Source organism: Lagenorhynchus albirostris, chromosome 2, assembly GCF_949774975.1.
Source record: "Lagenorhynchus albirostris chromosome 2, mLagAlb1.1, whole genome shotgun sequence".
NCBI classification, from domain to species: Eukaryota; Metazoa; Chordata; class Mammalia; order Artiodactyla; family Delphinidae; genus Lagenorhynchus; species Lagenorhynchus albirostris.
In genome coordinates, this window is record NC_083096.1 from 18,032,634 (window position 1) to 18,059,640 (window position 27,007).

The window sequence follows — 27,007 nt, forward strand, 5'->3', positions numbered from 1 at the left end:
ACTATTTGAGTAGAACCACATGTCTTGATTATTGAACTTGATTCTTCTCTATCCCAGATGCCATTCCTTTTGCCTCTTATTTAGAACAAGCAATCCTGTTCCACACTCAGTGCTACCACTCACTTGGCTAAATGTTTTGCCTAAAGGTATCGTTAAAACGAGAATGAAATTTATACTTCAGTCAAAATGTGGTATCACTTGAGGGCTCCCCTACAAAAAGTCTGAAATAGTCACTGGTCAGAAACCTCTTGACAACTCATTATTCCCTGAATATCCCTTGACCTTTTGCTGGTGCATCTGCTACACCCAGTCCCAGGCTAGCGGCATCAGCACCACCTGAACAACTCTTTATAAATGCATACTCTCTGCATGCTCTGGACTTACTGAAGCAGACACTCAAGAGGTAGGGCCCAGCAGCCTGTGTTTTAGCCAGCTCTCCGGTAATTCTGATGCACAATAAAGCTTGAGAACCACAGATCTACACTTAAGAGTACCTCCTCTGAAAGTCATTCACCTTAAAGGGCTTCTTCTACTTCAGGACTACTTTAAATATCCTTTATAACTGTTCCCCCTGGCCTGCCACTTACAGACACAGACACTTCTGAGAGCCATTTATACATATCCCACAGGATTACAGTCTGTGCATGGCTCGAGAGCCATTTATACATATCCCACAGGATTACAGTCTGTGCATGGCTCTTACTCCATGTAAGAGCCCCACGCCCCCACTAGATGGTAACCTGCCTCGCACTAATATTTCCAGAGCTTGGCAGATAGCACGTATCAATAAATGTTGACTGTTATGTCAAAATACTCAATCGGACAGTCTATAGACAACATATCTCATAAGATGAGACTAGTCTAGGTCGTTTGACCTCATAAGCTTGCTTACAATGTGTCTAAACTCATTCCAGGATACTGACCTTAGGGGCTTTTTCAGCTTTCAGTTTACGAACCGCCTCCCCTTGTGCAGCAACTTCATCATACAGAGATTTACTTTCCAGAATATTTGATGATGATGTAGAAGAAACATTCTGTACTGTCGCAGCAGGAGGATTTCCAAGTTTATATTCCTGGCCAGTTTTCTCCTTATATTCAGCCTTCAAAGCCAAAAGCTGTTTTACGGCTGCATCTATATCTTCCTTTGCTGCTTTCTTGGCTTTTAATTCACGAACCACATCCCCTTGAACAGCCACTCTGTTGTAAAGGACCAAGGAATCCTCAGACGTAGCACAAGTATTATTCAAAGAAGGAGCTGACATTGTCTTAAGAGGAGTAGCTGCCTACAGAGGCAGAAAACCAAAAGTAAAATTAATTCATGTTAAAAATCTTTCCACAAAATTATATCAAACTGTTTTCTAATGTTTTACGTTAAAAACAAAATTTTAAAATTTTACTCCTTAAAAAGTTTAAATGAATAATCTCATTCCTAAAAATTTATCCTAATGAGAAATAACAGAAGTAAACAAAGGTAGAGGTACACAGATATTCACTGGAACATTTTTATTACAGCAAAAAACTGAACCTAAATCATTACCATTAGAGGACTATTTGAAGAAATTATGACACACCCACCAGATCTGAGAACAAATCACTGCTCTACCACACACTAGCTGTGCAACCTTGAATTAGTTACTTAAGCCAGTTCTGCTTTTTAACCATAAGAGAGGGATAATAATTGTATTGAACCCATCAGGTTGATGGGAAATAAAAGGTAATAAATCTATGTAAAGCTCTTAGTTACAAAGGCTGAGAAAATGTAAATATCAATGAGTTAGGTATTATTACTAGTTTTTTAAAAGATGAGATATATCTAGATTGTTGACAAGGCAAGAGCTCCATGAAATACTGTGAAACAATTTTATAGTAATGCTGTGAAACAATTCCATTTGTGTAAAATTATATATTTATAGGCATATGGTTGTATATAAGCATGTGCAACAAATCCAGAGATATGTTGCCTAAACTGATTTCTGGATAGTGAATAACTATACTATATTTATTCTCAATGACATGCTCTTCTTTCACTTAGAATGTTTTCCTCCTACTGAAACCCTTCCAACTTTAAAACCCTGCTACACCATACCTTCCCTGTGACTTTTTTCTTTAATGGTCTTCTACTTAATTTTTCAGAATAATCTCATACATATTCATTGAGCCATATGTATTAAACTCCAAAATGTTTGGCTCTACTCCAGAACTCTGTCCTGATACCAGATCCAGTATTCTGAATGGTCTTCTAGACATCTTTACCTGGATAGCTAAGAAGCACCTCAAGCTGTATCAAAGTTGCATTTTACATGGAGATTAGGTTCTAAAATCACCATGTAAGTCAAAAACCACATACACTAAAAAATTAGTCCCCCCAAATTCCTTAAATCACTCATAATTTATAGTATTTTCTTCGTGAGGTATATATATGTACAATCATAAACATTCATATATTAAGAGCATAATATTATATAATAAGGGAAGACTACAATAAAGGAAGCCATTGTATCAAAACTATATACAGTCTGTTCTGCTACACTTATTTTTGGTAAGATGAACTGACTCATTCATGGTTGGTAAACAGGGGAACAATATCAATATAATGCTGAAAAATCACATCACCTTGTACGTGATTTCTCCCAGTGTGTTAATGTTTTATGTCAAAGGAGCATAAACGAAAAAGCTTACTCACAATTAAAGAGAAAGCTTTAGAAATACATGACAATCTTACAGAAGAATGAGAAAGTCTGTATAAGTGCATTCCTTTAGGGCAGGTGGTACTTTAAAAAAATTGTTTTCCATAACATTAAACCATCTAATGAAGGTGTAAGCATGGATGAAGAAGCTTCAAATATATATATCCTCTTCTCAAAAAAAAAAAAAAAAAAGTGTTGAAGCAGGGTACTCCCTGGATCAGACTTTAATTTTTTTTAATTAATTAATTAATTTACTTATTTATTTTTGGCTGTGTTGGGTCTTTGTTACTGTGCACGGGCTTTCTCTGGTTGTAGTGAGCGGGGGCTACTCTTTGTTGAGGTGCGCGGGCTTCTCGCTGTTGTGGCTTCTCTAGTTGCGGAGCACGGACTCTAGGCACGCAGGCTGCAGCAGTTGTGGCACATGCGCTCAGTAGTTATGGCTTGCAGGCTCTAGAGCTCAGGCTCAGTACTTGTGGTGCACGGGATTAGTTGCTCCACCGCATGTGAGATCTTCCCGGGCCAGGGCTCGAACCCATGTCCCTTGCATTGACAGGTGGATTGTTAACCACTGCGCCACCAGGGAAGCCCCAGACTTTAATTTTGATAACACCGGTATCTACTGGAGGCAAATACCCTCAAAGATCTATATATCAAAAGAGAGAGCAATACCCCTAAGGTTTAAGGCTGCAACGATGGCTGACTGCAATGTTGGGTACAAATGCCCGTCAACTGTATTTTAACTTCTATTAGGATCTGCGCAGGTTTCAAAGCTTTTCCAAAACCTTTTTGATACTCCTCCCACCAAGAAGCCTCTACATCCTCTCCCTTGAATCTGGGCAAAGTTATGACTGTTCAACCAATACAACATGGCAGAAGGGACTCTATGTGAGGTTTCCAAGGTTAAATCATAAACCATACAGTGATGCTTTGAACCTGTCTACTGGACACTCACTTTTGGAGCCCTCATCTGTCATATACAAAGTCTCACTACCCTGACACTCATGCTGCAGCTCTCTGTCAACACCTCCACTGAGCTCCTAGCCAACAGCCAGCATCAACTGCCACCCATGTGGGTGAGCCATTTGGGATGTCCGGCCTTGTTGAGCCTTCAATGACTGCTACCCAGCCACAATATGAATGAAACCATAAAAGATGTAGTTTTCAGTGGTTTGCCCCAATCCTATTTTTCCTGATTAGTATGTCACCTTGTAGAACATAAAGTTTTTCAGAACACACGCACTGGGGCTTCCTTGGTGGCACAGTGGTTAAGAATCTGCCTGCCAATGCAGAGGACACGGGTTCGAGCCCTGGTGCAGGAAGATCCCACATGCAGAGCAACTAAAGCCTGTGGGCCACAACTACTGAGCCTGTGCTCTAGGGGCTGCAAGCCACAACTACTGAGCCCGCATGCCACAACTACTGAAGCTCGCATGCCTAGAGCCCGTGCTCCGCAACAAGAGAAGCCACCACAATGAGAAGCCCGCACACAACGAAGAGTAGCCCCTGCTCGCCACAACTAGAGAAAGCCCATGTGCAGCAATGAAGACCGAAAATAAAGAACACATACATTAACTCATAGCATAATACTAATAACTTCACAGAAAATGTAAAAGATGAGAGGCAGAGGTGTAAATTGGGACCAATGAGGGAACAGTAGCCAAATTTCCCATCTCGTGCTATTCTAGTATATATACTAGCAGTTCTCAAGGTGTGGCCTACAAACGCCAGAGGGTTTCTGAGACCTTTTCAAAGGAGGTCTGCAAGGTCACAGCTATTTTCATGATAATAATAAGATGTAATTTGTAGTTTTTGCTCTCACTCTCTCATGAGTACACAGTGCAGTTTTATGGAGGCTAAGGCAAATTAAAAAGATTTGCAAAAATGCAAAACCATACCACTCTCCTAACTGAAAGTTTTCTTTTAGAAAAGTTATTTTTCATAAAAAAATGTATTTACATAAACATACGGTTGGGTTTATTATTGCTATTTTTAAATGAATTAATAAATTCTTTTAAAACTTCTCAATTTTAATTTTTATGGCAAACACTGATAAATATAATCCACGTAAACGAAGGTCCTCAATCATTTCTAAGTGTGAAACCAAAAAGTCTGAGAACTGCTGGTATATAAATAGCACAAGGATACTGCCCTACTTAAATTCTCACTTCTCGTCCTTTAATTTTCTTTTGGCTAAGACTACACAGCTTTTAGTTTGTGTAAATTAAAAGCTCCAGTCATGACATTCCCGCTCTTAATAGTTCCAAACTTGTATCTCCTAATAAACTGTGCTTCTGTCTTCCCTAGCTCAGGTTATTTACCACTCACTTACCTAGTCAACCAAAACAAAACTAGAAGTTACTGTCTTCCTATTTTACTTCCTGAATTCATGTCCTACTTTATTTCCTCCATGCCCTCATGCTCTGGCTTCCTGACCACTTATCACACCTTCTAATCCTACGTCCAATCCACCCTCCAAACTATCTTCTTCACTGCTACCAAATCTTCAATGACTACCCAACTGCCAACACCTATGGACCCCAAACTATGCAGTAAGGTGTTCCAGGGAGCCACTGGAAATTCCTAGGGACACCACGGGATGTTTTAAATATCTAAGGTTAACAGTAACATATCCAACATCTGTCAAACACTGCGTAATACAAGTTCAAGGTGGCTCGGTTTCAACATTAGTGTGTGCCACATTCCTTTCAATGATGCCATATCTTTGCAAAGCTGGATTTTTCACAGCTGTTGTGTTAAAAATCAAATACCACAGGAAAATCATTGTGGAAACAGAAAATAAGCATGGTAGTGTCCAATCTGGGTCCAAGGTTCAAGAGAGAAATAAAAGTATTATTTTTTTCTTTCAATTAATACGTCATTTTAAGAATGAAATAAAAATAAGAATGTAATTTAAATATTTAACATTTAAGAACAAAATCTTTTATAAATGAAATTTAAGTTCCTTTTCCTTCAATTTATGTATATTATTTTTTCCAAATGGCTACTAAGTTACTGGGATATAAATATTTATCTAGTTGCTTGAACTTAACTACCTAATAAAGAGAACAGTTAGGAATTTCATTCAGCCTAGAGGTGTCATGAAAAAAATTACTGGGAAACTAAGGGTGCTATGAAATAAGGAAGTTTCAGGACCTCTGGCCTGCACAATAACCCCCCTAATTCTCTAGACATGTCACGGCCTCTCAAATCCATATCCTGTAAAATGAGGACAGAAGCTGTGTCTCTATCTGGAATGTCCTCCAGACCTGGACTGCCAGGAAGATTCCTAACTCATTCTTTTTTTTTTTTTTTTTTTTTTTTTTGCGGTACGCAGGCCCCTCACCTCTGTGGCCTCTCCCATTGCGGAGCACAGGCTCTGGACGCGCAGGCTCAGTGGTCATGGCTCACGGGCCCAGCCGCTCCGCGGCATGTGGGATCCTCCCAGACTGGGGCATGAAACCACGTCCCCTGCATCGGCAGGCGGACTCTCAACCACTGCACCACCAGGGAAGCCCCCTAACTCATTCTTAAAGACAGAGATTAAGCATTACCACCGAGATGAAAAAAAAAACAGAGGCAAAGTTTCTTATTTGCCCTTTTTCTCTTTTCTAACCCTCAATGACTGCTCGGAGCTCTTCTCCAAGATGCACTGGAGTTTGATAAAGTGCAGACAGGGAGCCAGAAAACCAGGTCACTGTCCTAACACTGTCGTAACGACTTGTTTTCTTGGGCAAGGATCTACTACAGCTCTATTAGAATTAAAAAAAGGCTTTTCTAAAAGATTCTTTTAATCTAGTCTTTCTTACTCTTTCACATAAAAAAAATTAACTTTTGAAAATCTTGTTTTGCAGGGTATTTTAAAATCTTACAAGAAAGAACAACAACAAAAATCGCAAAAGTTAGAGTTATTGTCTTCTTCGATCTCAACAGTGAGGAAGACAATCTTTGTAAACAAACAGATTCTAAATCCTAGGACAGAAAGATCATTGATTAGAGACATATCCATAAAAGTAAATTATTTACCTCATTCTTTGTCGTTTCTACTTTGGTCTTTTCCTTTGACCCAGATGTTGGCATTTCCTTCGTATGCCCATCAGGAATGTATATCAGAATGCATGGAGCTTCTATGCAACTATATGGACTAAAAAGAAAATGAAGGGACAAAAAAGTTTGAACAAAATTATCTGAACAGCAATTAAAATTGAATTCCTAGATTAATTCAATGGCACTGTTAATACTTTTCAAGGTATAAGTAAATAGTCCATTCTCTTATTCAAATCAGTCTCTTCAGAGTAGTTTAAAAACAATATATAAAAATTGACAGTGCTAACCATAAACTTTCATGGATATGAAAATGCTAAGTCCAGGACAAAGTTACATCTACTCTGGCCACCAGAAATGGCATTAGTGGATGTTCATGGTCTCACTCTTGACTTAAAAGAAATGCATCTACATACCATACCTAATCTGCTTATGAGCAGAAGAATTTCTGTAAAACATTTATTTTGTAAGAATTTCTCAATTTTAAAGGGTACAGTTATTAGCAAAATCCACTGCCCTTGAGACTACTCATAAGCAAAATATTTTTTTGAATTTTGTGGCAAAGGCCACAGAGTAAAAATAAGTGAGAGACTTTAGTAACAACAGAATCTTATACATCTCTTCAGTATTTCTGAATATGGCCTTATTGAAATATAATTCACATACCAAAATATCCACCCTTTGAAAGTACACTATTCCCTGGTTACATAAAATTGTGCAACCATCACCACTATCTAATTTTAAAACATTCTCATCACCCTAAAAAGAATCTTTGTACCCTTTATCTACCACTTGCCAGTCTCCCATGCCTCTGGTCCCTAGCAACTACTCATCTAACTTTGTTTGTATGAATTTGTCTATTCTGGACATTTCATATAAATGAAATCGTACAATACGTGGTCTGTTGTGACTAGCTTACTTCACTTAGCATAATGCTTACAAGGTTCATGCATGTTATAGCATGAATCAGCGCTTCACTTTTTTTTATGGCTGAACGATATTCCCTTGTATGGGTACACCACATTTTGTTTATCCATTCATCAGCTGTTGGACATTTGGGTTGTTTGTACCTTTTGTCTATTACGAATGATGCTGCTATGAGCATTCATGTTCAAATTTTTGTGTGAACATATGTTATTACTTTCCTTGGGTATATATATAAAAGTGGAAATGCTAGGTCAAATGATAACACCATATTTAACTTTTTGAGGAACTGCCACTTTGTTTTCCAAAGTAACTACATCATTTTACAATCCTACTAGCATTGTATGAGGGTTCCAATTTCTCCACATCCTCAACACTTGTTACTGCCTGCCTTCTTGATTACAGCCATCCAAGGGGATATGGAATGATATCTCACTGTGGTCTTGATTTGCATTTTCCTAATAACTAATAATATTGAGCATCTATTCATGTGCTTATTGATCACTTGTATATCTGCTTCGGAGAATGTCTTTGTCCGTTTTTAACTGTCTTTTTATTATCAAGTTGTAAGGATTCTTTATTTATTCTGCATACAAGTCCTTTATCAGATACATGTGCAAATATTTTTCTCTCATTCTGTGGACTGTCTTCACTTTCCTGATGGTGTCCTCGGAAGCACAAAAATTTTTGATATAGTCCAATTTATGTATATTTTCGTTGGTTGCTTATGCTTTAGGTGTTATATTTAAGAAAGCACTGCTAAGATTACAAAGACTTAAACTTATGTTTTCCTTTAAGAGTTTTATAGTTTAGCTCTTACATTTAGGTCTTTGATCCATATTTGAGTTAATTTTTATACATGGTATGAGGTAGGGGTTCGTTCACTCTTGCATGTGGTTGCTGATACAGCACCATTTGTCGAAACGTTCAACAATCTTTCAGAATAAACTGAGAGCCTACTCTCTTCTGGGCATGACTCTAGTTGGTACCATCACCACCACCACCACCACCACCACCACCACCACCACCACCACCACCACCATCACTAAATATTTAACAAGGGCTTTAATAAGTACTGGGCACTGTGCATGCTGTTTACACACATGGTCTTATTTGACTAACGGCAACGTGATACTAAGATGAACATGAAAAAAGTATCTGCCCTTAATGAATTTCCAGTGGTGGAAACAAGATAGGTAGATAGACAGACAGACAGAAAGATAGATACAACAGCATGTGATAAATATTCTAAAGAGGAAAGTGCTCGCTGCAATGGGGACACATAGGTTGGGTGCCTATCCAGATTAGAGGAATACAAGAAAGCTCTGGAAGAAGTAACATTTGAAAGGTTACCCAGATGAAGAAAAAGAAGCACGGCCATTCCAGGAAAAAGCAAGAAGTTCAAAGGTAGCTGATGACTTTGGAAAGCCCCAAGCAGTGCAGTATCTTGAACAGAAGGGAGGAAGAGGTCAGCTACAACACAGATGGCTCAGGTGGGTCAAGAGGCCATTACATGGAAACTCTTGCACGCCAAACTAAGAAGTTTAGATTTTCCTCTGAAGCTAACAAGAATTATTAAGCAGGGGAGGATAATGTGATAAAATTGTTACTCTGAAAGTTTTAGACTGGGGGCCATATGAAAAGTGGATCAGAGAAGTGCAAAACTGGAAGGAAGAGACTACTTTAGAAACTGTTTTGGCAATCAAGGAAGAAATGTTAAGGGCCTGAAACAAAGGCAGAGCAGTAGAAGCACAGAGATGAACTAGGCAAGCAGTACAAACAACAAGGTTTACTGATTAGAATGGGGGATGAAGGAGAAGAACTGAGGAGAGATGGTAACTAGGATCTTGAATTTTGAAGTTTGAGGTACTTGAAAGTTATCTATTCAGAGATGTCTAAAAGGCATTTAATTAGATTCACAAGTCTGGAGCTCAGGAGTGAGGTCTGATCACAAAGTTAAAGAGATGCAATAAAAAACAGCAAAGACAAAAAAAAGAAACGCGAACAAAAATTCAGAGACTGAAAGTTCTCCTAGTAATTCTATTACTTCATGGTTTAAAAAAAACACAAACATTTGTTATAATCCTCTAACTGTACCTGCTGTACTATTTGTATTCTACAATATATCTAATTAAAGTACACTATAAAGAAAAGCTGCCTGTGATAAACCATAATGGAAAAGAATATGAAAATGTATATATATATGTGCAACTGAGTCACCCTGCTGTACAGCGGTAATTAATACAACACTGTAAATCAACTATACTTCAATAAAAAATAAATTTAGAAGAAAAAAGAAAAGGTAATAGCTATAATGTTTATCCAAAGATAACACTGAAAGTTTTTACTTCGACCATGTGAAGATGAATGGTTTAGTTCTAGAAATAAAATTTGTTATTATGCTGTTTCAAAGTTAAAATTTGTTACAACGATGTCTGAAATAGTAAATACAGAAGAACAAATGAAACCGAACAGAGAATTGTCAGGTACAGTATTTTAGTGGCAGTTCAATCTTTAAAATATTATTCACTATAAGAATTTTAAGCATTTTCACTTAAATGTTCAGTTACACTGATTTACCTAATGGGTTCATAAGGTTGATCACATATGAAGAAGCCTCTTCTCTGGAGTTGTATAATGTCTCCTTTTTTCAAATCCTTAAGGCAGGGATCCCCCAGCATTAATTCTTCATGCTGTAAAGATGGTATAAGACCAAAATACACTTTCTTGAACATCAGAGCACTAAAAACAACCCTAAAATGCAAGCAGCTTTTCCAGTAGCTGCAACAGGATATGTTAAAAACTTTACTACTTAAGCACATGCAGTAAAACGGTGAAATATTAAAATAAATAACAATTATTCATTATATTTCTAAAAGTTAACATTTATATACTGATGGGCTTCATGAACCTTTTAACTAACTTGGTTGGTGTCCCTGCAGATATAGAGAAATTTCCCACTATAAATATGAAGTACAATACAAGCAGCACACAGACCTAGCTGAAAGGCACGCTGGCGCAGCACTAAAGCACAAGGGTTCTAGAGCCAGGAGGCCTGGGTTTGAACCCCAGCTCTACGCCTTATTGCCTGTCCTCAAGCAACTTACTGAACCTCACTGTGCCTCGGTTTCTAGAATTTATAAAATGGGAACATTATTCTTTTATATCATTTTTAACAAAATTCTAGAAACCTTTTCCATTTTATCTGAGGAAACAAATACTTAAAACTAATTTTAAAAATTCTAAAGAAAAGGTTACACTGATACAACAGAGCAAGATGAAATAGGGGTTCTTTCAGGAGGCTACCTTACTGTTCTTGTTGACATACTGCTTAAAGTCCTCGTCTTTTCCCAGTACGGGCTTTGTGATCAAGTGCTCGTAAGTGACACAGATTGCTGGGACAGGAAGAGCACGTTCGGTCTCGGCAAGCCATGTGATCTTAGTGGTTTTCTTATAGTCTTTGTTCTCCAAATTCAATTTTGCATCAAGAGATACAATTTTTCCTTCTGCATTTCTAAAAATAAGATAGGAAAGTGTTTTCAGAAAACAAACTTTAACTGCCACAAATGCACTATTTTGTTCTGTACCTGTAATAAATGGATAGGGAATTTTCTTTGGAAAAATTTCAAATAAAACATTTATTTGAGTTTCTAGTAGGTGCCAGACATTAACTGGTTAAGAGATGAATGAAGTAGAGTCCCTGCTATCAAGATACTAATATGTGGACAGATCCCCCATACATCTGATGAAGAACATGAACATGTTTATGAATTTTTTTTATTATTATTAACATCTTTATTGGAGTATAATTGCTTTACAATGATGTTTATGAATTTTAAAGTCACCTGGACTAAACATTAAAAAATCTAAAATACTGTATTTTCAAAACATTTATCAATTACTTGAGATCATATGTAATGACACGACAACTGATATTTCAGAGTTTACTAAATTAATCTTAGCATACTATGTCCCATTTGTGTGATCTTAAGAACTGGTAAGTGTAGCACACTATAATAACTGGAAAGTTCACATTCAGCACAAAACGATTAAATTTAAAGTAGATTTTAGTGTCCATCAACAGAGTAATGGATAAAAAAGATGTGGTACATATATACAATGGAATATTAGCCATAAAAAGGAACAAAAGTGGGTCATTTGTAGAGACGTGGATGGACCTAGAGACTGTCATATAGAGTGAAGTAAGTCAGAAAGAGAAAAACAAATATCGTATATTAACCCATACATGTGGAATCTAGAAAAATGGTATAGAGGACCATATTCGCAAAGCAGAAACAGAGACACAGACGTAGAGAACAAAAGTATGGATACCAAGGGGGAAAGGGGTGGGGCGGGAGGAATTAGGAGACTGGGACTGACACACATACACTACTGATACTAGGTATAAAATAGACAACTGATGGGAACATACTGTATAGCATAGGGAACTCTACTTAATGCCCTGTGGTGTCCTAAATGGGAGGGAAAGCCAAAAGGGAGGGGATATATGTATATGTACAGCTGATTCATTTTGCTGTGCAGCAAAAGCTGACACAACATTGTAAAGCAACTGTACTCCAATAAAAATTAATTAATAAAAAAAATTTAAAAATAAAAAATAAAGTAGACTTTAGGATATACAGAATGTTATACATACAATTTCTGTCCAAAGGATCTCTCCACCATGCAATCGCATTCTGAGAATTAGATGATAAAAGGGGGGCCTAAAGCATTAGAATTATTTTTTATATCTACATGCTGTCGTTTTCAACATCACAAGCAATATCCTAATACCCTATTAATGTAATGAAACATATATGGAAAAAAACCTTAATGTGTCCAGAATTTGCAGCATCTATGCCTGGGTAGATGTACCAGCCAGCACCATCAATGCGTCTGAATTAGGTAATTTTTAATAAATGAATAAACATAAAAGACTTTCCTTCCATATTTATTTGAAAACAAACAAAAAGTTCTTACCTGTGTATTTTAGTAATGATGATGTTGCCCCAATTTATAAATGTAACCATCTCACCCTCTGACAACGTCTCTGCGTCAGCACCTTCAATGAAAACTTTAGGACTATACCAGACGGGTTTCAAGCCAACATCAGGATTCTGATTAAAAAAAAAAAAAAAGAGAGAATGTTGGTTGAAACAACAACTATTGAACCCAGTATGAAATTTATACATTCATTCATTTTTATTCCTTAACAAAAACAGAAGTCATCTGTATTAGTCTGATTCCCAGCTCTGTGACCCTGGGTCAGACACCTGACCAATAATGTACTGGAGTCAGATGAGGGTGGTCTGCCCCTGAGATTACTTCCAGCCTAAAACAATCATTCTTTGTTTCTAGAACTAAGACAGTATTTGTCTCACAGTGTCCCTCCAACCAGAATCTGCTTTGCTAGCCTCAAAAATCTCACTGCTTTTGCAGCAAAGGAGAAAATAGTCATTCCTCATCAGTGGCTGTGGAACGTCACTATAGGAACAGACGTCATCTTAGCAGGAAATGGTAGATCTTTCACATTTTAGGAGACAAATTTTAAAGACAGTAGCATACATGTACAGAAAGATGAATTTTCGCCTTTTCAGTATATACTATATGAAGAAGAAAAAGAGATCCAGAAAATAAAAAGAATGCTATATTTGTTAAATTTCAGATTTTTGTTTGACCGAAATCAAAAGAAAAAAAAGTGTAAGAAGATCCTTTGAATAAATGTTAAATAACACGCGTTCAATAATTGTTCATTGAATGCACCAATGCACTTGAAAAAAGTCAGTATGTTGCAACAACTTATACTATGCTGGGCTCAGAACAGAATATTGACAGGCTAAATGTAGAACACTTTGTGAGGGAAAGGATAATGAAAATTCCACAGAGCAAACTGAGCAATCCAGTCATCATTTAAAGTGTTTCCTAATCAATTAGTTATTTAACTATTACTTATTCTTTATTATTACAAATAAGCACCCTTAAAAGTTTTATTCTCACCGTTCAAATTTTAAAACATTAAGCTTCACATTTAAGCTGACTGTAGTGGGCGATATGATACATCAGAAACCACCATTCACCTGGTTGAACCCATCAGATGCAAGATAAAGGCAACGGTAAAGCCAAATCAATCTCACACTCACACTCACACACACACACACACACACACACACACACACACACACTCTCTCTCTCTCTCTCTCTCCCCAAGTCTTATTAGGGGTACCCTTAAAATAAGTCTTCCAAATTAAAAAGAAGCTAATGTCATACAGAGAAAGGCAATCATAGGCTACCACTTAAAACATTTATAGCTGTTCATGAAACATATCACCTTACACCTGAGTAAGTCTATGAACATAACATAGTTATGAGTAAGGTTATGAATATATTAGTCTATTAGTATATGAGTGAGTTAGTCTATGGACATAAGCTTCATTGGATAATAAAGATATTTACAGACAACTCACAAAGCTGGAACAAAAGGATCTATTTTTTCTTCAAGACTATCAACCTAGCAGTTATAACCATGTGAGACAACAAACATGGCTTAACTAAGAAGAACTCCCTGCTACCTGTATTTAAGATTTATATTCCGAATTCAGATAGACAGATATCATTGTCACTTCACTGATATTTTCTAAAACAGAGCCAATGGCAGCATGATAGACTCTGGACTCAAGCTGTGATTCAATACTATTAGGTCAAATGTTTTGGCTTAAAGGCAACAGCGAATAACCCAGCTAATAGAGAATGCACCTCAGCTTTCACACAGAGATAAGAGCATGGATTATATAATACCTCCAGGAAGAAATAAATTCTTATCATACACTAATATGCTATCTCCACAAAATAAAAAATAGGCACCGAGTGTAACACTTCTGTGTGATGTGCTGTGGATAGTAATACCGCTAGAATAAATTTCTTCAGTAAGAAATCCACAAAAACATTTACTTCCATTAGTATCAAATTCTTAAACAGCTCATACAATTCAACATCAAAAAAACAAACAAGCCAATTTAAAAATGGACAGAAGAAGTGAACAGACGTTTTGCCAGAGGAAATGCAGATGGCCAACAGGCATATGAAAAGATGCTTAACATTGATAATCATCAGGGAAATGCAAACCAAAACCACAATGAGATACTGTAACCTTGCACCTGTCAGAACGGCTATCGTCAAAAAGAACACAAATAACAAATGCTGGCGAGGATGCGGAGAGAAGAGAACCCTTGTGCACTGTTGGTGGGAATGTAAATTGGTGCAGCCACTGTGGAAAACGGCATGGAGGTTTCTCCAAAAACTAAACATAAAAGTACCATAAGACTCAGCAATTCCACTCCTGGGTATATATCCGAGAAAAACAAAAACACTAATTCGAAAAGATACATGCGCCCCAATGTGCATAGCAGCATTGCTTACAATTGCCAAGATATGGAAGCAACCGAAGTGTCCATCAACAGATAAATGGACAAAGACGTGGTGTGTACACACACACATACACACACATACACACACACACACACACACACACACAGAGGAATACTCAGCCATAAAAAAGAATGAGATTTTGCCATTTGCAGCAACATGGATGGACTTGGGAGGCATTATGCTAAGTGAAATAAGTCAGACAGAGAAAGACAAATACTATATGATATGACTTACATGTGGAATCTAAAAAATACAACAAACTAGTGACTATAACAAAAAGAAGCAGACTCACAGATACAGAGAACAAACTAGTGGTTACCAGCTGGGGAGAGGTGGGGGACAGGACAATATAGGGGTGAGGGGTGGTAAGTACAACAAATGGGTATAAGATAAGCTCAAGGATGTACAACACGGAGAATACAGCCAATATTTTGTAATAACCGTAAACAGAAAGTAACCTTTAAAAACTGTATAAAAAATTGAAAAAAAAATTTTTTTTAATTAGTATGAAATCCTGACAAATAATGTTGGATCAAAAATGGTCCCCAGGGCTTCCCTGGTGGCACAGTGGTTGAGAGTCCACCTGCCGATGCAGGGGACACGGGTTCGTGCCCCGGTCCGGGAAGATCCCACATGCCACAGAGCGGCTGGGCCCGTGAGCCATGGCCGCTGAGCCTGCGCTCCGCAATGGAAGAAGCCTGCGTACCGCAAAAAAAAAAAAAAAAAAATGGTCCCCAATCATGCTATTGCCACCGAAGTACATTTTTCCCTTTGATTATCCTGCTCCTTTAACAGAGAGAACAACATTGGTGAAACCGGAGAGTGACCTTCGGGTGTCTTGCTACTTCTTTCATCTCCTCCTGGGCCTCAGGGATGTCCACCGGGATCACCTCTTTCTTCAGTAATGCGACGTATCGTGGAGCCACCGGGTCAATAACCTGCAACAAAGGCGTCCTTGTGTTAGAGCATTCAGAGATTTTTTAGAACTTCATCAATAAAATAAGTAATAGCAGAGGAATAACAACTGGCATTCTTTGTTACTGCATTTACTAATTTTTTGGTTTACCAGCTAACTCTTCTCTAACATTTAGCTGTCAAGTAGAAAAAAGAAAAACCATCATAAACAAAGACTGCATGAAGGATTTAGAGTTCCCTTCCAAGAGTAACTACTGACAAGTGAAAAGAAACCAATAGTTAAAGCATATTAGAAATATTCCGAAAGTAATTTTTAACTATGATATTAGAAAGGAAAATTATCCTGTGGGGTTATGTAACAATCCTACAGGTAAATGTGATACTCCATTTTGTATTGTTGGAGAAGACTGTTTTGAAGGAATATAGAAATATGTGTTTTAGTATCATTTTCTATAAGCAGTGTTAGGCGACACACCACCATCAAAAGCAGAACAGCATTAGATCACTATAATAAGGCAATTCTATAGAGTAAAAGTAAACAAGTATTTCTACTGGTCTGCATGCTATATATATATACACACGTATATAGGGACCACTGTGTTACCAAGGGCCTGGCACATGCAGGTAGTCAACACATATTTACAGGTTAACTGAATGAATGGTAGTACTCATTACATTCTAACCTACTCTACCTCCAAAACAGAAGCAGCACCCCTTCTGGATCCGATGTATCTTTCTCATTTCACTATTCAATTTAAAATTATCCATGATGACCAATCACAACAGCAGTATTTAGATACTAAATAAAGCATTTGGAAGAAAAATGTAGACAGAAGCAAGTGTGGAGTCAAATAGCTAAGTAAAGTAATGAAAGTCATTTTCTTCCCATTAGAAGGATGCAGGAAACAGTGGTATGGCTAATTAAACTTGGCTGTGCCTTTTGGTTTATATTGGGTTTTTGTTGCTATTGTTTGGCTGGTATTTTGTTGTTGTTGTTTGCTTTGAGAGTATTTCTCAGAAATTCTGAATGAACTTAGAGAAGAAACCATGCTCAGAGGGTCAGTCAGAAAAGTCTGAAAAGCCATCTAACTTCCCCTTGATTGCTACTCCTTACCTGCTTATATTTCATGCCAGTACTAAATCAGCGCCAGCCCCCCTCTAAACTTACTGTTTCATTCTTTCCTTCCCTGAGGTTTAAAAGTCATTCTTACTGGTTAAGGGTTCCTTCTTTCAGCTTCTACTGGGTTAGAATGATCACAGATTTAATTTGTGACTACTCAGTTTAGTATTTAAGCCAGTAAGATACAATTTCTTCTTTTAAAGAAGCTAAAACTAGACGATCCAACCTGAGAAACTTACTTCAGTTCACTGCAGCTCAGTTTCCTCAACTGACAAAGAGAGCAGAAGACTGTTTCTCACACTTGACTAATTACAATGATCCCTTAGGGCACTGGCTGGCACAGAGTTTCATGCCACTTAACCCTGAACGACAACGATTCTAATCATCTGAAGTAAAGTCTGGAAATCTTTTTTTTTTTTTTTTTTTTGTGGTACGCGGGCCTCTCACTGCTGTGGCCTCTCCCGTTGCGGAGCACAGGCTCCAGACGCGCAGGCTCAGCGGCCATGGCCCACGGGCCCAGCCACTCCGCGGCATGTGGGATCTTCCCGGACCGGGGCACGAACCTGTGTCCCCTGCATCAGCAGGCAGACTCCCAACCACTGCGCCACCAGGGAAGCCCTGGAAATCTATTTTTAAACAAGCATTCCATAGGATGGTTAGGATCAGACAAGTTTGGGAAATCTTGGATTAAAAGATTTAAGTCTTTTTCAGTTCTAAAATTGTACAATTCTCAAAATCTCTGGATCAGTGGTTTTAAATTACTCCAAAAGGTCCAGAGACTCTTCTTCTGAAGCTGAGGGTTCTGCTCTGAGACAAGGGTATTACGAAAATGTATGATATTAAATGTCAAGTCCCCAGAGTTTTCCCCTGGCAGTCAGACCTTCACACTTCTGGCAACTTGACTGAAAGAATCTCCTCTGGAAAAATTGCCTAGTCCAAGAGATGAGATGTAAGGTTACTGATGCCGAGGCTTTTCAATTAACCGGCCAGCCAGACCATCTTACAGTGAGGCACAGCTGACAAGCCCAATCTTTTTCTCAGGGCTTCCAATCCCTCTCTCAGTCCCCTGTGTTAAAGATGAGCAGATAACCAAGGCTCACCAGATGTCTGAGAAATGCCTTTAATATCAAAGAAAAAACAAAATAAACAACCTGGAGGAAAGACATAAGAAAAAATACCATTGATTATATTATAACCATGAAATAGGAACAGGAAGTTATTCTGAAAATTCAAAGCACAAACGAGAAATCTTGGAAATATGACAGCATGAATGAAAAACTCAACAGAAGTTGAGAAGATAGGGCTGAGTACATCTACCAGAAAGTAGAGCCAAAAGATGAGATGGAAAATAAGAGAGAAAACAAAATTAGAGCAACAGTCCAGGAAATCCAACATGTGCTCAAGAAACGTTCCACAGAGGAGAAAGACAACATAGTTGAGAAAAAAACAAAGAAACAGAAGGAACTTAGGAACATTTCCCAGAACTGACGGAATGAGTTTCCAGTCTGGAAGCCACATGTTCTTCCAATGGATATGAATGAAAACAGACCCACCCCAAGGCACATCACTGTGAAATTTCAAAGTGAAGAAGCTGTTCATATAAAAGTCTCAAAAATCTTCATCCCATGCTCCCCTTCTCAGGGAGCTACCAGAGGATATAGTACAGCAAAGCAAAAAGGCAATAAAAAGAGAAGGAAGATCCAAGAACCAGATGATCCATCACAGAAGAAAAGCAAAGGGAATTCCCAGGATGATGAGGAAGATTGACCTGGGAGCACAGCTGGGCTTCAGAAGTTAACAGGCCTCTCATCTAGATCAGATGTGAGCAGCACGAAGGGCCCGGCAGAGACGTCTCTAACGTGAAACTGAAATACCTGAGGCATGTGAACATTTTGGCAGGAAATTTAGATAACTTGCGCAGAGTCTGAGATGGAATTAGAAAATTAAACAAACGAGGGAAACAAAACAATTAGCCACAAGAAAGCCAACGAGTTATGAGAAAAAATAGGAGACCTAAATCCTCATCTTCCATTGTGAAAAGTAAACTGATGATGCCTAAAGCAAACAAACAAACAAAAAAATCAAGAAGAAGCAAAACACACATCTCATTTAGAGACATGGGCAATAAATACCAAAAAAATTATCTAGAAGAGCTGAAAGTGATTTATCTAGCGAGAGAAAATGGAAGGAAAGAAGACAGGGGAATATGCTGTTCATTTAACAAACCCTATAGAATTATCAGCCTGTAGTGAAATGTATTTCTTATATTTGAACTAAATGTACACGGATTATTAATGAAAAGTATTCCAATGTTAACTCTGCCTATAAGTTTTGAATGTATTTATTAGTAACTGCAGCAACAGAGTGAACCAATTAATAATTCCATTATGTATCCAAAAACTGACTAAACACAAAAGACAAAATAAATTCAAGACACATGCGAGACAAGCAACTATTTTTTGAGGCAAGGCATCAGCACAATCAAGCAGCAATACAAAGAAAAAGAATTTACAGAACACAATCACAGAAACCATAGTATAAAACATGGCACTTCAGTGATTTGCCTTATTATAGTGTCTAAGCATCTGCTTCCAATTAACAATGTCAATATGCAGTATTCCTCATTTGACTTTTATTTAAGACACAGCTTTTTTTTTTTTAAGCTAGATTCAATAAGACACAGGGATTATAATTAATGAACCTTCAATACAATTCAATGAAATCTGTAACTTTAAAACTCTATGTCCTCTCAGTAAACAAGGGAACAGTAGAATGGAGTTAGCCAAATCTTCCCTTTGCCACTAAGAAAACTAGAGGACATGTTTTTTTAAACTAGGAATAATGCATTTCAGTGGGTCTGTATAAGCAAGTCTCATATAAATGTGATTGTGCTTCAAAGCTGTATAACATCTCAGGTTATAACATGTAGGATGCTAAAAGCTATGTGCTAAGTAAGGCAAATAAAAGCATTAAGTAATACCTTCTTACAGAGAGCTCGCAGCTTGAAAGCAGAAAAATGAAATGCAAAGTGTTCAAAAAAGATTTAAGGAAAAAACTGTTACCATTCCCCATAACTCCAAGTTTGTTTTAATCATTGTTCTTGTTTGGTATAGTTTATAGGCTTAATGCACTTTATATGTTTAAAAAAGTAAAACATTCCATTTTCCTGAAAACTCTGCAAAACTGTAATATTCTTCACAAAATTTTCCCTGCCATGAGCACACTAATGAATTCTACATGTAATCTATTACTTAGGAGTTAGGCATGAAAAAAAGAGGACCAGGAGTCAAAACATGTACCTTTTTGTTAAATGCCCAAATTTTGTCCCATTCCATGTTCACAACGGAACGTGAAGAACCCTAGAAAAACAATAATAAAACAGCTTAAAGGGCAAGAAGTATTAACCAGAATATTTTCTTTAAGTCAAGCATGCCAGAAAATAAACCCAGTCAATACTTACAAGTTTACTTCCACTGGAATATAAAACTTAGTCTGTACACACTAATCTCGTTACCCTGAACAGTTAGAGTCAACAGTCATAGATTTCACTGGGTGAAAACACCACAGCTGCCTTTGTCCAACCCTAGCATAGTTTAGGACATTCTCAATTTCCCACTATCATAACAGTGTTTTTTTCAAAAACATTCTGCCCTTGCATTATAAGCAACAAGCAAAGAACAGAAAAGAACAACAGGAGTAATAAAGACTAAAAGGATATTATTAGATACTTAAAAATCCAAACAGAGGAGCTGGAAAAGAAACCATAACTCACCTGAGCAGCAATAAACTGTTTCAGTCCTTCGACTGTCATCCCTCTTCTCAGCACACCGCGAACCGTAGGAAATCGTGGGTCATCCCTGGGAAATACGGCAAGTTTTAAGAACCAAGGAGACATTTTTAACGTGTAGGTGCAGAGAGTACAATATACCTTATTGCATAACATTATATTCCGTTTGTTAAATATGTGGACTAAGAGCTGGTTATAATAATTAGGCAGATCATAATACCACTGAGCCCAAGTTCATGGAAGAAGAAAGCTGCTTACTAGTCAAAAATTACTCAGTAAAAGAAATGCACTACTGGAAACAGTAAAAGTACATTGGAAAAAAGACACAAAGGTGACATTTTCAAATACAGAAAACATATGCATTACAACATTTTTATTTGCTTTTTGCTTTTTATTTAACAAACATACAAGATCCCTATTCTACATATGACCATGAGACACAGATAAGAGATGGTTAGCCTCTCATTCATGTACAAATACACTTTATAAAGCCTTTTGGGTTGTAAAAAATATACATGTTGGTTATTAATATTCTGCAGAGATCTGCAAACTTCAGTAAGTTTGCAATAACACCCTTTGTATGCGGCCCAAGGTAAACTTCCCCTTTATCAAATTCAGCTCCACAGTAAAACAGTCTAAAATCACATATTATTCAATATATACTTAATATGTGTCACTATTACATGATACTAATAAAAACTAATATATTCTTGTTAATTCATGTAAAAAAAACAACATTCTTAGGCTTGTAAGTATGGTAACCCAACTGAACAGGTTTCATTTACATGGATACATGCCTCTAAGATGACTTTAATTTTTATACTCATCGTTCTCATGGAAATCCCATATAGGTTATTAACATGCTACAGAGATTTTCAAACTATAGGTTATTAATGTGCTACAGAGATTTTCAAACTTTTTCTAGTCCCAAACATAGACTCCATCTTTGTGCCCAAACATGGGCACTCCATGTTTGCTGCATTAAAGCAAAAGAGAGCAGTACCTGAGAACCTGGATAAAATAAAGACAAGGACCAGAAACCCTATAGCCCTATCCATTTCAACCCCTCCCTTTCATCCTCCCCACGCCTCAAAGCAGTTTAAAAATTAGTGATATACCATGTCCTGACTTCCTCTCAAAATTCTAGATAAGAGCAAACATACCATCCGTCTACTAGTCCTTCATTGACAAACCATGTGAGCTTTCTTTTGGATAGCACTGTGTTGTTGAGATTTAGCCGACTATATTCCCAAATGTATGGTTTTCTTAGGCCTAAAGCTTCAATAATCCAGTAAAACTGTTCATCTCTGTCATGGTATTCTGTTGTTCTCAGGGCATGTGTAACACCTTCAATGCTGTCAACTATGGGGCAGGCAAAATCATATGTCGGATAAACACTAGGAAAAAAAGTGAATATGTTGAAAATCAATGAAGGATTTTACCCTTTTCACCTCAGATTAGGCATTATAAGCAGCAGTACTAATTTAAAACATAATTCTTTACAAGGTAAGAATTCCTTAAAAACCAACAGGTGTTATGACTCATAATACTCAAAGTACATCAAAACATTTTTTTTAATCAGACTTTGAGGACAATGCATCAGTTACCCACTGAATACTCAAACACAAAAGCAAATATGCAACTTAACAGACAATTGGATACTGGTGCAGTGAATTCTATAATCATATTCCTGTAATGGCCAATGTATACCATGGTAAGAAGCAATAATAATTTCAAGGGAATTTAGCTTTTCAATATCTGAAATAACCCCACACTCAAGTAAATCTCTAGGTTTAATACTTTCATAAGTAAATGCATTCAAGAATAGAATGTTTCCTTTTCTGTCAAGTAAAAAAGAAAATTAGGTTGATTAAAATTCCATTTAAGATGGAATAGTCTTAAAAACAATTTCTGTCTAAAATAATGTACACAACACATATATTACTGCATTATGCCTTCTAATTTTTAAGGTACAACTTCATTAAGATGCTACTGCACTATGCTTTGCAATTATCTGATACTGAAAATGTGTATCCAAATTTACTTTTCCAAATGTATTCAAAGTATCTATTCAGTAAACAAGGAGCAATTGTCCTGTTAAAAATGAAGGACATATATATACACACATGAAGTGTTTGTCCAGATACAGATACACATACCTGTACCCACAAGTGTAAAGAAAGTTATATTAGCTACTCAGGAAATCATTTACATTCACCAATCTCTTCAGAAGTTACAATTCAGCATTTGTATGTAGTAGGCTTCTTCAAAGTATAAGAAAATATATTCTGTGATTACTTTATAAATTAATGGCCAGGTGGGGGAGATTTTAAAAAAAAACATCTATTAACCTGAAAACCACACAGAAAACTAACCAAAATTAGAAAAAAGACGATACTTTCTTGTTCATATTTCTTTAAACCTTCTATCATGTTTACGAATAAACTTATGTCTAGCAGAATCAAAGTTTATAATAGGAAAAGAAGTATCTTCATCTAAAGAAACACACCACAGCATACCTGATCAATACATAAAATGCAACTTTAGGCAGACTCAAGGACTTTTATAGATGGAAATGATCTTAGACATAACCTAGTATAACATTAATTGATAGGTAAGTAACGAGAGGCTACATGCTTTACCGAAGGCCAGGAATGAACAAAGATCCAGATCTCTTGACTATTCTGCAGCTACTCCCTACTCCATGTTCACAGAAGCATCAAAGCAAAAGCATAGTAAGCTACCGAGCATAATGAATGAAATACACCTACTTGTATTTATTTCCAGTTCTTGGGTGTGGCTGAATTTTGCAGCGATAAAGCGTTGGGTCCCTCATGCACCCATTGTTACTACTCATGTCAATTTTTGCTCGCAAACAGCAGGACTGACCAAACTGGCTTCCTTTTTTCATTTCTTCCCACATTTGTAGATTCTTCTCAACAGCTATAAAATGATAGTTATACTATAGTTTATCTAATGTATTACTCATCTGGTTGAATTCAAATTATTTTAACAGCCTTATAATTTGACAGAAATTTTCACATTCTCATTTTATAAGCACACTCCACTAGTTTAAAAGTAACGTAATAGTTCCAATATCTGATACCAAGAGTAAATGCATTGTTTTTTTAATGAAGAAATTCCACAAAACACTTAGGAAACGTACTCTCTCTCTGTTTTAGAAGTCAATACATTCCACTGATGTAGCACTGATGAAGGGTAAGAGATGATGTCTAAGGCCTGAAGGCTTCTCTCAGCCAGTGTTTTCCATGTTCCCATCATGGCACAGCTGGCCGGTCAGTCGCCCCCTCCAATTTAACACTGGGTGTTGGAAGCAGAAGCGTTCTGTTCCTTTGCCACCTCACACCCATGGGACAGACCGGTTTGACCCGGCCCAGGCATTGATACTGCAGCACAGGCCCATCTAAAGAACACATCTCTGGCTGAGAGCCTGAGCCCCTCGGCTCCCCAAAAGCACCTTCAGTCATTCCAGCAGAAAGCAGGATACTCTTGGATCCCCAAAAATGAGAGATGATAGAAACAGTGATACAAGTTTATCCCAGGGAAAAAACTCTATATCCCCACTGACTACGGTCCTACCTATCTCAGGTAGGTACCTGCTCCATATGAATAAGAAAGAACTGTTAAACAATGATTCTCTGTGGAATCTACTGAAGATACGATGGACGCTTTACCTGTTCTCAAAGAATCAGGTTAGGTCTAAAAGTCCAGTTGTTAACTATCTCTGAAAATGTAGAGAAACATTTAAAAGGGGGTAAAAAAAACAAAAAAAAAGACAGACTTCCATAACACTTTGAATTTACTACACTTCCCAAATGTGACACTCAAGATTTAAGTATAGGGCTTCCCTGGTGGAGAAGTGGTTAAGAATCTGCCTGCCAATGCAGGAGACACGGGTTTGATCCCTGGTCCAGGAAGATCCCACATGCCACGGAGCAACTCAGCCTATGTGACACAGCTACTGAGCCTGCACTCTAGAGCTCACGAGCCACAACTACTGAAGCTGCGTGCCTAGAGCCCGTGCTCCGCAACAAGAGAAACCACCACAATGAGAAGCACGTGAACCACAATGAAGAGTAGCCCCCACTCGCCACAACTAGAGAAATCCCGTGTGCAGCAATGAAGACCCAACACAGCCAAAAATAATTAATTTAAAAAATATATATGTATACTAAAAAAAGACTGGATAATAAGATTAAAAAAACTTAAAAAAAAAAAAACATTTAAGTATAGTAGTGTGGAAGTTCCGGAACATAATTACAGAATAAAAATTGCCAGATTCAGAAGCTCAGAACAAGTAATAACAAAGATATACTTTTTTGTTAAGTGATATTTCAGACATAGGGTAGCATCAAGCTTACATATTATATTCACATTTACTCACACGCTGACAGGAAGATGTGGGTATGGCTAACATTATCATCAAACATTCTAATTAGAAAGTCTAAGTATTTAAATTGAGAGAACTACAAAAAGCTGCAGAAGGAATTACATGGAGTGAATGCAGTGCAAAAGACTACAGGTAACAAGTGAGATGCTGAGGGCACACACATGCTAACAAAGTAATAACAACGTAGAGATGATAGAGAAAGAGAAAAGGTTTCTAAGAGATGAATTAACATATGAAACATATTTCCAAACATGTTTCAAACCATCATCTTTCACAGAAATCATTTTCTACTGAAGCAGAATACAAGAAGAATATCGATTAAAATATAAAACACTAAATGTGCCTTACAGTTTTTTCTATGTTTGGATTCTATCCTCTGCTCACGTTCTGCTTTCATCTGCTCAGCAGGAGTATCATCCACATAAGCCTTCCCTTCCTGAATTAGCTTCTCTGCATATTTCATTATAGTTTCAAAATGATCCGAGGTGTAAGTAAATTGATCTGGTTTGATATGCAACATTGCAACATCTTCCAAGATAACCTGCAGTAAGAATCCGAAATAACCATCAGTTTATCTTTCGCATTTTCTTGTGTATTTTCAATCCTTGACACTGCATTTGGGCAAATGTAATAATACACCATCAGTCTTACAGAGCCTGGAAATGGCTGTGGAAGCTGTATGATATTAGATCAGAAAAGAAAAAAAAACAAACAAACAAAAGAGAGAGATATTCATTATACTAGCCTCCAAATTTTCAGCTGAGAAAGCTGATCTCATGGTGCTTTCCATTTATTCTGGAAAAGCTGATTATTATTGGTCATGCTGACAATTATTTGCCCTCTCTTTGAATATATTACAGTGCTTCTAAACAGATGATATAAGAGGCTAGGAAACCTTCACATTTTCCAATACCTACTTAGTGTTCGTTTCATTCATAAAATTATATGACAAAAAGGAAACCTGCCTCTAGTGACCAATTCATTTAAGAAAGTGATACTTGCAGGAAAATGTAACACTTAAGTAAATTCTACAACAGCTTGAGGAGGAAAAAAATAAACTGACGTTTTTTGGTATGGGAGCTCAACAATTCTTGGCTTAGGTCTCAGGCAAAGAATATATAGATGAGCAAAAGAAGCAGCTATGAGAACAAACTTAAATTTTCATACCATGAAGGTACCAGGTCACCCTCTAATTTTAATCAACTTTACTGACAAAGGGTCATCACTACACCAATTACCTTCTCAAAATCTTCCTTTTCTTTTTCAGGATTTGTGTCATCAAATCTCATGATCAGTTTCCCTTTAAAGTTAACCTGGTAGTGCTGGTTCAGAAGAGCAGCTTTCGCATGCCCAATGTGTAAGTAACTAAAACAAAAACATTTTACAAAGAAACTCATTAACATGTTTTAACTAAATACTTAAACTTAACCTTTTCGAGGAGATGAGAACTAAACAGAAATCCTTCTAGTTGGTATTCCAAGTCTTATTTTATTTGCTAACAAGAAGTACTGTAATAGAAAATCTGCCCCTGAGGAAGAAAAAAAGACTACAACAATTATAAAATAATCATAAGAAACAATTTCATATGTAAACTCTCACAAAGGAATAAGTTATTTACAAACATTACAACCTTAAGGCTAATCTCTATTTTCCTTTTTTTTTTTTTTTTAACTGAGGAATGAAAGGTAATTTAGTTA

At 37.1% G+C, this 27,007-nt stretch overlaps 1 protein-coding gene across 1 annotated transcript in view; it reads right to left on the minus strand.

The window, feature by feature from the left end:
• The window catches only part of EPRS1 (glutamyl-prolyl-tRNA synthetase 1), a 68,671-nt gene that overhangs the window by 27,529 nt on the left and 14,135 nt on the right, over positions 1 to 27,007 (minus strand). Inside the window, exons 7-18 of the mRNA XM_060127178.1 lie at positions 26,549 to 26,675; positions 25,659 to 25,851; positions 23,671 to 23,842; positions 22,063 to 22,296; positions 20,885 to 20,969; positions 20,412 to 20,471; positions 15,905 to 16,015; positions 12,633 to 12,769; positions 10,959 to 11,166; positions 10,233 to 10,345; positions 6,711 to 6,828; positions 924 to 1,283 (exon numbers count right to left, since the gene is read on the minus strand). Of these exons, the coding sequence (XP_059983161.1) occupies positions 924 to 1,283; positions 6,711 to 6,828; positions 10,233 to 10,345; positions 10,959 to 11,166; positions 12,633 to 12,769; positions 15,905 to 16,015; positions 20,412 to 20,471; positions 20,885 to 20,969; positions 22,063 to 22,296; positions 23,671 to 23,842; positions 25,659 to 25,851; positions 26,549 to 26,675 (1,918 nt within the window). The remainder of the gene's footprint in view (positions 1 to 923; positions 1,284 to 6,710; positions 6,829 to 10,232; positions 10,346 to 10,958; positions 11,167 to 12,632; positions 12,770 to 15,904; positions 16,016 to 20,411; positions 20,472 to 20,884; positions 20,970 to 22,062; positions 22,297 to 23,670; positions 23,843 to 25,658; positions 25,852 to 26,548; positions 26,676 to 27,007) is intronic.